At 38.7% G+C, this 12417-nt stretch overlaps 1 protein-coding gene across 3 annotated transcripts in view; it reads right to left on the reverse strand.

The window, feature by feature from the left end:
• Positions 1–12417, reverse strand: part of brinp1 (bone morphogenetic protein/retinoic acid inducible neural-specific 1) — a 154798-nt gene that overhangs the window by 15411 nt on the left and 126970 nt on the right. For all 3 annotated transcript variants that reach the window (XM_086096940.1, XM_086096939.1, XM_086096941.1), the window contains 2 exons: positions 6223–6459; positions 2834–3056 (listed from right to left, as the gene is read on the reverse strand). In XM_086096940.1, coding sequence (XP_085953066.1) covers positions 2834–3056; positions 6223–6459 — 460 coding nt within the window. The remainder of the gene's footprint in view (positions 1–2833; positions 3057–6222; positions 6460–12417) is intronic.

Consider the following 12417-nt stretch of genomic DNA (forward strand, 5'->3'; position numbering starts at 1 on the left):
TCAACACTTCTTTTATATCCTAGGAGGAATTGTAATTACATTTTTATCCCTTGGACAAACATTATCCCTTAGTGGCGCTTTATGATCTCAGTGCTCTCATTATAAGTCTAAAATGCAGCATTGACCTAACACCGATAAGCCATTACAGAACACACATAATGTTCAATATTGTATGTTCCCCGTGTTTATTCATATCCTGTTTTGCATTTCCACGACTAAAACAACCTTGAGGTTGCCAAGCAACGTGAATCATTGCATCCTTTGCCACGAGCATTTTGCTTGTTAGCATACAGTAACTTTACACTAAAGCCAATGACAACATTCAGCCCCATTATGATGCATGAATGGCGGCGGTCCCACACTGGGGATCGTGCCTGTTGTCTGCTTTCACATCAGCCGCTACATGGTTGTATGTAGAAGACGTGCAACAAGGCCTCCCTGAGGAGCTGCTGGGGGATAGGGGGTGGGGGGGGGGGGTGGAGATGGTGGGCACACACCTTGGAACCACTTTACAGATCTTTAGCTTTGTGCAATTCCCTCATCCACTGAATAGATGTTTAGGGGCTGCCAAGAGAAGAGGCAAGTCCCAGTTGGCGCGAGGGACGTTTTTTTTTTTTTTTAATAGCACATACATGACAGCGCTTTGAAACAGAAATAATTCCAACGTTAAGTGGCTCAAAGGAGTGAACAGTTTGGATGCAGTTGCAGTACACGTCAAACATACTAATAATCCTGTCAGAGATTTTCAGAAATCAAGCAAAATATATGTGGAGAAAGAGAACAAAAAAAAAATGTTATTGTGTTGATCATAGAGGGGCTGACATTTTAGCTGTGATACGTTTTGGTGGAGAATATCAGCGCTAGCAATTTATTTGTTTTGTTTCTGATGCCCACTTATAACTGTGAGAAAAAGATTCAGCTTCAAACATGGTGCCAATGATGCAATAAAAGACAAAACAATGGAGATGATTTTTGAAAGAAAGAAAAATACATTTCACAAAGCTGTGACCGAATTGAAAACAAACAAGTGCAAGGCTCACACAATTACATCAACTACATTTATTGTTACATGGCACAATGATGAGTTTTATATTTTGTCATCAGTTAAAAATCTGTGTCAAAACATTTGAAACCAGTCCGTGGCACAAAAAAAAGTTACTTATACTGGATTTATTTTATACAGCATTAAAAAAAAAAAGTAGTAATGGCAGTTTTTTTGCTTAAAATGTGCAAAATAATCTTTTGACACATAGTTAGTTAGTTAGTTAACTAGTCCAATCTCCATAAAAAAATCTACATAAACAGTAATTACTTACTTAGGATACATTAAACTGAAATTTTGTGTTAAAATATTATTATTCTAACTAACTAACTAACTAACAAAATATATATTTCCACAGCAAAGTTTTAACCAAAAGCTTTTTTTAAGTAGTAATGGCAGTTTTGTTTTTTAAAATGTGAAAAATGATCTTTTGATACATAGTTAGTTAATTAGTTCAATCGCCTCACAAAAATCTATATAAACAGTAATTACTTAGGATACATTAAACTGAAATTATGTGTTAAAAGATAATTTTTCTAACTAACTAACTAACTAAAATACATTTCCACAGCAAAGTTTTTAACTAAAAACTTTTTTTTAAAGTAGTAGTGGCAGTTTTGTTGCTTAAAATGTGATAAATAATCTTTTGACGCATAGTTAGTTAATTATAAAAATAAAAACAGTTAAATTAAATCATCCACGCCAGAAAAAAAAGGTATTTTTTGGCATTGTGTTAAATTCAATTTTATAAAGTAACAGAGGTATCGGTACTGGGAAGAGTGAATACTCATACTGGTGTCGGTCTGAAAAAAATTGGTATTGAACATCCCTACTTTTTACTAGATCATTCTCGTTTAAACACTAAAAACATACGAACAAAAAAACATAATTATGGAGTTTGTTGATATGACAACAGCGAATAATCAACAATAATCAGCGAATAATCAACTATTAGATGAGACTGAACAAAAATATGAGCATCTTTAAAATGTAAGCACAGTGTACCATCCTCCTCTTAATGTGGACTGGATAGGATTCAGATATTCAATACGGTTTGATGTAACATGGACCGACAAACAAATGTGACACATTTGCCAGTGATTGTGAAAGGAAAAATATATATAAATCAAATTTTGTTTTAAACGGCATCGACTGGATGTGTGAAAACGCATTAAACGATGGAATCTTCTTGAAACAAACAAGCTATATGAAGGGGCGGCGCACGCCATCTTTGATAACACTTCACAAGCCAACTCTTCCCTGCAGTCGAGGTACGAGTGACAGTTTTTAAGTACTCACTTTCACAGCGCTTTAATGAATATTTTACCACTACTTTCAACTTGTATGGTGACGGCCTCGTCACACTACACCGTTTCATTTTTCGGCTTATTTGCCGTCATGTCAGGCGGTGGCGCACCCGCGCAGTCGAGGCTCTCAAGCTGCAAGAGCAGGAAGGTGGCGGCGGATGTGTGCAACGACCTTTAGACAACACTCCCAGAGCTGCATTTGCTTTTATAGACGGCGACGTGCAACGACACGAGCGAGGTAGGCATGTGCAACCCCTCAACACTAAGTCGACGTGATGGACACAAACAACGCAGCCATAACTTGATATCTATAATGGATGACGTTCTTTTTTTTTTAAGTGTGCACGCTCGGAGCAGTGGCTATCAAAATAAAAACCGTGGAGATTTTTCCTCTAAAATAAGTGTCTGCTTCGTCACGTCGTGCCGTGGCTTTTTGGAGCGTGAAAAGTTGGGGGCGTTGTGTCAAGATTGTGTTTCTACCCACCTCTCCCTGGGCATCTGATGGTTGGGATTGTGGTGACAGCGGATGCTGAGGCCAAAGAGCTTGCGGGCAGTGCGCTGGATCTTGAGCCGCTGGACCTCAAGGGAGCTCTGGAGCAGCCTGTAGCGAGCCTGCAGGTCCCAGTCGCTTCCCCACAGCAAGTGCACGCTGTTGATGGGCAGGAAGTGAGTGGAGGGCAGCCTCTTCAGGAACGACTTGAACTCATCTGTGAAAGGACGGGTTGGGGGGGGGGGGGGGGTAAAGCTACATCAGCCCTTGAAACCAACCTTACTTATGAGCAATGGCAAAGGCACGTGTCTGAATGTCAGCCTACGTTAGTTCATGAAAAGGCATAGTTTACTTGTTTTTGTTATTCAGTGTTTTGAACAAATAAATGTGTGTAAAATTAACATTAAAAAAAACACGTAGTCATGAATTTCACTGTTCGGTTTCCTTTTCTACTTATTGTGTACAGGTCAGTAACTGACATTTGCCGCAAAGTGGCAGAAAGCTCTATCGTAACTGAGCAACTCATTGACAAATGTAATAGCTCCAATGCATTGAATTCATAACATATGCTCTGAAATGATATCATGCAGCCCTCTCGTCGGTGCTCGCAGCCCAAGGTCGGCATTTGAACGGTATGGCTGCATGGTTAAGAACCACTTATTTAGAAATTTCAGATATGAACTTAAGGCCACCTCTATATGAGTCATGGTTTCACCCTGGCCACCCCAATGAAAAATGTCTGGCTACGCCTCTGCTTATGAGTACCTTTTCAATTTTTTTTCAATTAATATTATTTTTTTTCAAAAAGTGGCGTAAACAGCCCTAATGAAAATAAACCTCAATATTAATCGACAAGCAGAGCTGGGCAAAATCGTCGTTTGTCGTTACATCGGCCCACCATTGACGGATGCCCACAATCCACATTTTTGACAAGTGTGTGGGCATCCGTCAATGATGGGCTGATGTAACGGCGGTTTTGCCCAGCTCTATCGACAAGTAAGTAATTATGAAATTAATAGACAATTCTTTCAATACTGCAGTAATCGTTTGGAGCCATTGTTTAACTTAAAATTGTTCAACTGCTTTGTTTTTAGTCTGTCAACAAGAATTATTCTTTCCTGAAAGCAGACTGATCATCTTTTGTGTTTCATCATAAGACATTTGCAAACACTTTACTTTGGAAAGCAACGACGGAACTAGTAATTTAATCCAAAAAAAAACCCAGTGGTGAATACAAAATAACTAACAATCACTGAGTAATAAACAATAATAACGATCGTAAGAAACAATAGTAGCGATAAACGCAATATCACAATATTAAAATTGCCACGATATCGTCGTCGTCATGTCACAATATTCAAAGCAACACATCCGTTAAAAAGGCCAGGTTGTATTACAATTGTGCAGTTCCAGCACCCTCTGGTGGTTACTTTATTAGTGCAGTTTAATTTTAACTAGCCATGTTTTGGCGGTCTAAGTCAATTTGTGAGGATGCCACAAACACACATTCACGATCCATGTTATCGAAGTCGTAGTGGAAGACAAAAGAGAAAAAAAAACTGTTAGAGTGGAAACGTTGTTCCCACCTCTGCCTTTTTTTGTCTGTGCTACACTGGCACTACTTAATGATACAAAATCACTCATCACAATTTCTCGGGTGTGATAAATCATACTGAACATGCTAAATTAATCAGTTTTGAAAATATGCTGCTTTGTAAATACGTCATTTGAGCTGTACAATAATATTGTGTCTCCAACAGCCCCAAATGACGTGAATTGGCCTGAAAAGATTAGATTGTATCCTAAGGATGAGATTATGCAAAAACAATTAGGAAAAGTGATCCACCAGATCCAAAACAATATCAGAAGGCAGCCATTTTGCCACTTGCTGTCGAGTCAAAATGACATCAGAGTTGCTCAGGTCTCAGGTAACAACCAATCACAGCTCAGCTTCAGAGAACAGGTGAGCTGTGATTGGTTGTTGCCTGAGCCCTGAGCAACTGTGATGTCAGTCGACAGCTAGTGGCAAAATGGCCGCACCCTGAGATGGATAAAAACAGCTGGATTTTGCGGTGTTAACTCGTATTCCATAAATGTCATATTAATCAGAATGTCATGTTTAGACTAGTGAGGTCACATAAAACAGATTATTGTAAAAAAAAAGAAAAAAAAAGATTAAGTTTGACTTCCCCCTTTTAAAGAAAAAGTATTCTCCAAGTAAGTTTTATTTTGGACAATATCACCATTTTTACAATTGTATGTATTTTGGGAAACAATCGGGAAACATTGACGCATATCTAGAATCGGTGTGTGCCAACAAAAACACCATCTTTGGTACCCATCTCTACCCGCGACCCTCTGCTCCAGCTCACTTGCAACCTCGATGAGAACACACACGATAGAAAATGGATTTTCACCCCAAGTCAAAGCTACATGGTTTCACATGTAACATATACAGCACATAAACTGCAAATTAAAAAAAAAGCCAACATGACCTTCAGTGAACTATGATAATCTAGCAAGCTCAAAAGGATCCAAAGGCCAATTTATAATATGGTGATACCCTCCACACTCGGCTTCCCTTCATACTTCAAGACAGTTGAACAGCTTTTTTCTTTCCGCCCAGCCTCGGCGGAGACGTTTCTCCGAGTTTTCGCCTCGTCCTCCCGAGGCTTGTCAGATCTGCTTTGCCCGTTTGCTTCAGAGACACCAGAGTCCTCCTCCACTGTTTCTCCTCCACCCGGCGTTCACAGATGTCACACGCCGCCCTCAACCTTTTGCTCGACGACCTGCCGCGGGGATGTCGGCCCGCGATTAAGAGTCGTCTGAATCCGACGGGCTAAAAAGACCATTAGCGTGTCGCTCCCTCCTGCCAGGTCAGCAGCTGCCACATCACGTATGCGAGGGAAACAAATGGACCTGCTCCTTAATAGACATTCCTAGAAAAGTACTAGCGTAGTGATGGTTTGTCAAACTGAAAACATGAATGTCAAAAAATGATGACAAGTTTTCCCTGAAGTGCCTCATTTGTGTGAGAAAGTGGATATGTACTAGAACAGATGTTCTCAGATGATAATGTGTTGAGACTTGTTGTTTCATTTGCATGCTCGAGTAGCTGTAAACAATTGTGTTTTTGTGCTAGCGAGGCGGGTTTGGCTTAGTGTTAAGTTAAGTAAAAAAAAAAAAAGAGTGGTGTTTAAGGAACTTTAAATTAACACACTCATTTTGACACCCCTCTTTGAAACAATTGAAATTCAAAATCGGTTTGTTTAGAAAATCCATCAAATCAATTACAGGCTTAAATCAATTTAAATGCTGGACTTGGTCCAGCTGGCAAGGACTTCAAAACTCAATGCTTAAAATACGTTTTCATGACTACTCACCGGAGTTTTCAAAGTCTTTGTAGGAGGATGCCCATGACTCGGCCATGCCCAGCATGGTGTTCTCCATGATCTGGATGTCGGTGATGGGACAATTGCACTGTGGATACTCGTCTGCACACTGGCAGATGCACTGGTTGTTGCTGCACAGGTACTCTCCTTCTCCGTTGCACATGATGTAGCTCAGGGCCGACTGGACAAACTTCTCCTGCAGGTACTCTGGGAAAATCACCTGAAGACCTGAAAAACACCAACGCGTGTTGATTAAAGCTTGATGTGTACGAGATGATTTGATATTATAGTATAATATAATTTGTCTTCGGTGTTCCAGATGTCAATGTAGGCAATTGGAGCTTTCAGGTACAACATAGAGATTCCACAGATTAATTTGACAAAATATATTTTCAGAAGATGCCAATTACATTTTTTGATGTAAAGGATGTTTTTTTTTTTTTTCCTTTTGCTTTATATGCATTTTCTATGGAAACAACCACAAATACATCTTTCATCACAAACACGACACTTTCTTTACCGTTAATGCCACTGATGAGAGCTTCATTACACCCGTTGCGATACACCAGAGGGATCTGTGCGTTCAAGTACCAGGATGAAGCAGTCATTTTTACACTAAACACAATAGTGCATAATAAATTAAGTTACTCATAAGTATTGCTTGTCTTTAACATTATTATACAATATAAATATATATTATTTTTTTAATGGGTTAAATGAGTGGGCATCATTTTTACACTGGTATCCGCACAGATTGAAGGGCAACATGTAAATTGTGCCATTCACTGAGCATTTTTATGAAACTGTTCATGTCTTTACTGTTATGCACTTTGTCTATACATTCATGCAAATAGTGCATTTAAGTGGGCAACCACCATTTGCTAACATATTTACCTGACTAAAAACTTGGAATTAATGTAAAATCATCAAATAGAAAGTATATTTTGTTTCAAAAATTATTGAAGTAGATTTTTTTTTCATTATTCGTGAATACAGTGAATTTCCTGTCACTATCACTATGAAATAATGATTAAAGAATGGAAAACAACAATGACGGAAATGTGCAGTTTTGTAATGGTATATTATTGTGCATGATTGTGAGTTTTAAAAAGTAAAAATGTCAAGGAGAACATTAAAGTAATTCAGTGATTGGCCTATAAAGGATTTATTTCTATTTTTTTCCCGTGCGGGGAAAAAAATGGCAGAGCGTCCTTTCAGTGTTGCTTTGTGTTCGGGGCACTCGGTTATTTGTCCAAAGGATGTGCTTCAAAGCCTTCCAGTGTTCAACATGAGCGGTCACACGTTTGTGCTGGCTCGCTCTCAGCATGACAGCCTTCAGTTGTGATTGATGCCTCCCGTCGAGTGTACCGTCGGCTTGTTTAGTTGCCATCCTCATATGCAATTTTGAGCCCCTGTGTGTGTGTGTGTGTGTGTGTGTGTGTGTGTGTGTGTGTGTGTGTGTGTGTGTGTGTGTGTGCGTTTTACACAATTAGCCAAACAAAGAGTCACCATTTGTGTTTTCACAGCACTTTTCCATATCAACATTGGAAGCAATTCACATGTGATAAACAGCAGCTACTTCTGCAAGTGAGGCTGTGTTTGTTGTCACGTGTTAAATGATTTCTACCAAATATTAATACCACATTATATCGTACATGTTACACTGGAACAATTTTGTATTGCGAGCTGCTCTTCTACGCTTGTATAGACATTGTGATATATTGGAGGAGTTTTTAAAATTGCATAGGCCTTTTGCTTATTGCTCAGTGGCTGTATTTCATGTGTATAAGATACGGTTATTTTTTTATAGTGATTTTTCTTACTCCCAAAACAGCTACATTGTGATATTTTCCTTACCTATTGACAATATATAGACATACAAATGCACCACGGTACTGTAATAAAGTATGATCGAACTTAATTCCCACTCATACTTTGGAGGTGCTGATCCATGCGGTGTCATTGCAGTTTGGTACAGTATATCAACTAAAGGCCAACAAATGGAAGCAGAAGTGCATTTCGACCCATCTTACTGTCTCTCAATGTATCATTTCTGAACTCTGGGCCAATTGATATCTCTCAGGAGATCTCATAGAAATGAAAGTTGTGCGGCAGTAAAGCCTTTTTCTTCAATCCAGGGCCTGGAAAATAAATCCTCAGCTCTACAAGCCAGTGGACTGGAAAATAACTAAATAGGTTTTTTTCTTGCCCTTTTTGTATACGTAACATAGGAAAAGCAATATTTTTTTTTAATCGGTTTTACTTGAGCACAAACGTTGCCTCAGCAGAAAATATGCACGCAGAAACCAAAACATAACATAACACTGAGTGATGAATGTTTTTTTCTCTCTCTCCATTTTCCAGTCAGGCATTATTTTCACCCAGAGGTGAATAAAATAATCAATTTATGCCGAATCAATGTAATGTAGCTGAAATGAAAGGGAAGGCGAGGGCATTACTACACATTGTACACTTGAATAACTTGCTGATAAACAGTCAAACGGTGTCCCCGATGTGTGCACACTTCAATTAAAGCTACTTACTTTCACTTGCATAACAAAAAAAAAAAAATGTTGATGCAAAAACTGAGCTGAAAAGTTAATTAAGAACTTTATATTAAACAATATTTAGGATACAGCATATTGTGTATGCTGATCTAAATAGTAAAAGTTCCTGAATAAATTAAATAATTCCTAATCTGTTCAGGGGCACTAAAATACAGACTATAACCAGTCAGTTTTGAGTTAACTGGAGGCTAGGGTATGTGGCTAATGTTAGCAGCTTTTAATAAGATGGAAAAATCACTAAAATAAACAAAATGTACAATCAGGTTGAAAATTAAACACTGGCAGCTTGTTATAAATCCACACATTTAACTCAATCCATTGCATACACACATACATTTTTCTAAGCAGATGCTAACGTAAGTAGCAAGTCATAAGCTCGACAAAAGGACAAAGCTGAAAACAGAATGGCAAACAATGATCATGAAAATGACCAGAGAGACTCTTTGTTATGAGTCTGTGCCAGTGTTTCCGCGGGTCATTTGAAAAGCATTCAAATTCATTCAATGGCGTTTGCCAAAATTAAGGCCTTGAATCACATTCAAAAAAACATTAAACACGATGTCCATAGCGTTAAAAGTGTAAATACCTGATGTAAAAACATTGCTGGGCATGCTTTATTTTATATTGAACTGTGCCTCTTTAAATCTTTAAATCACTTTATGAATTACTATAAAATTACTGTATCAACAAACTAAAAGATATAAGCACATTTGTATTTCGCAACCATATTTATGCTAACAAGGATATGCAAAAAAAATTTTGCTGTACATTTAGAATTGATATAGCGTGCAATTAATTTACAATTAATCAGTAATTAACTATGGAAATCATGTGATTATGATTAAAAATCATGATTGACTAATATATAAAGAATAAATGCATATATGTATTTAAGTGCGTGTGCATGTGTGTGTATATACAGTACAACATGGGCAAGTTTCATTAGAATTAAAATCGATTTGCTGATACCCGCAGAAAGGCGGTGTAAGGTATAAAGGTGCAACAACTAACAGATTATCAAATTAATCAATCTAATACAGTTGATTAATCATTTAGGGACCTTGTTCAACTTAAAATTGCCCAAAACCTTAGAATTTCATCCTCTTAACAATAAACATTCTCCAATTTTTGTAGTCCATGAAAGCAGAGTGATTATCTTTGTGTTGTGTTGAATCAAAATAAGAAATTTGTAAACATCTGCTTTTACTTTGAAAAACAATAAACATTTTGGGTGATTTTTTGACGTATGTAACTGACCTAAAAAAATAAAATAAAATAAAAAAATTGACAGAAAAATCAATAATCTAAATCATTCAGCGCTGGTAAAGCATCTTCAAAGACTTACTTAGTTCTTGCTTTTATGCCCACAGTAGGACATTATAGGACCAAAATCCGGCTTTCTTCTAAGTCACATTTTCTGACAACGGCAGCTCACAAAAGCGTTACTCGGTTGCTACCAAATGTGTATGACCAGAATTAAAAAGTAACCATTCCAATAATGTGTCCGTTAATTAGCACATTTACTCAAGGTTTTATAAAGGCAACCATTTAACACTATTTCAATTTCTTTGGAAAAAAATGGTATTGACAAATCTTAAATTGACCAGAATCCCGGAATGAGATTCTACTGTAATGTCTTTCGGTTGTTCTTCACCCCGTAAAAGCTGCTTCCCTCAACCGCACAATGATCGTTGCCCGTCAGCCAGATGAAGGGAAGGGGGGTCGGGTTCTGGAAGGGGCAAAGTGGATGGATAGCTCACGTTGTGACCACAAAAGACTCGGGTTGCACGAGCCCTTTTTCTCTCTCCATCAGGCCTGTCTGTGGCCCCAAGATCCAATATTCATTTAGCTTGATGTATTCCTGGACTTGAAACTTTAATGTGATTTGTGGGACAATCCAGATGGCAAGTTCACGGATCAACGCCGCTCGCTGGCGGAGTGCGGTGCCAGCGGGGCCCACTGCACAATAACACAGAGTGCCTACCCTTCTCCTTCCTCCTCCTTCCTCTGACCATACTTCACAAATTCCGAGCCTCGCGTCAACATCCGTCACTTCGGCTGCTGTCCACTCTTTTCTGCTCGCCGACTTTGTCTCTCCTCTTTGCACCTCTGTCCGACTTCATTACGCTTACTTTTGCTCCCGCCGCGCACCTCCGCGCGGCCTTTGGCTCGCGTTCACTCCATCACTCACTCCCGTTTCTTCACCTCTCGCACTCTCACCAACTTCACTCAATCACTTGCATCGACTCAGTTACTGGAAATGTGATGTCTTGTCCTCACACCCCCCGTTACGAGAATCCCTCAGTGGCCCGTGTTGCTGTAGCGTGACACAGACCTCCGCTAAGGCTTACAACATTTGTCACCATCACAATCACCTTTATTGTCATTGTACTGTAAAAACAAACAAACAAAAACAACAACAACAACAACAAAAAACACTATATTAATATATAATATTAATATTCTTGTATAACGCTAAAAACAATGCCCACACTCAGATGCATGAACTCACCCACACAATGTAGCAATACACAGAGGCTGGCATTTTTCAACATTTGTCAGTGTCTGGGCACACTTCTGTCATTGTCATTCCGTCATTTTTTCAAGCCGAACTAAACTGTAATTGTCAGTCCGTCATTTTATTTCAACCACACTTCCGTCATCACTTTGTCAACACTGTGTTAGGACTGACAGACAAGGGTGGGCATTCCATCACTTCGTCATTCGTCAACTGAACGGGCCCCGTTGGTACTTGACCTGATTAGTGCCGATTACAATGACGGATGAAAACCCGCTTCCGTCAGTGCTTAGCCGGTCATTTTTTTCCTTGTCATTTGTCATAAAAATGGGCATCTGTCCGTAGTCTGGTTTCTATCCAATTGTTTTGAATTTTTTAAGCAAATTTCCTGAAAATGCGCAAAACGGACATGCGACTTCTGTTCTTCTTTTGCAAATATTGAGAGGGGACTCCGCCGCTGTAGGTGGCAGTATACACCATTAAGATGTGATCCACCAGTAATTTAAAAGAAGAAGAACAGGAAGCAACTGCGTCGTGCGATGATGTCATATGAGTTTGCTTTTGTAATTCTTGATAAACTTTGCTCTTTTCAATCTAAAATAGCATTAATATTTGCTTCTTTAATTAATTCCAAAAAGATTTCTGTTTTGTCATCCCCCCAAACATACCTTACTTTATCGTCCACCATTGCTTTGTGACTACAAACGCACGTGTGACGTAATATCCAGTCAAAACTAGCGACATGTATCCGGTCTTGTCAGCAAAACCTGTTTCCATAGCCAAAATTAGCATTTTCCTTTTTTGATGCGCGTCAAAATCCAGCCCCTCCAAGCATAAAAACTTTTTGGGGAATTTTGGGCCGATTTTCAAATTTCTTGCGTTTTCCATTCAGTTTTATGTTTGCATTTCTTGAAAATTCAAATAAAAACTACAGATGGACTGATGGACAGCCAGTCAGTACTGACGGAATGCCCACCTTTGCCAATACAATATACAGTACAACCGAAATATTGGAAAATTTAAAAACCCAAATAAGTCCCCTGGGCTACCCCTTGTCTACCCCGACTATTTGGTCATATTAACACGATCAGAATACCTCCT

The sequence above is a fragment of the Leptonotus elevatus genome, chromosome 15 (assembly GCF_054856555.1).
Source record: "Leptonotus elevatus isolate MCC_2025b chromosome 15, RoL_Lele_1.0, whole genome shotgun sequence".
Lineage (NCBI taxonomy): Eukaryota > Metazoa > Chordata > Actinopteri > Syngnathiformes > Syngnathidae > Leptonotus > Leptonotus elevatus.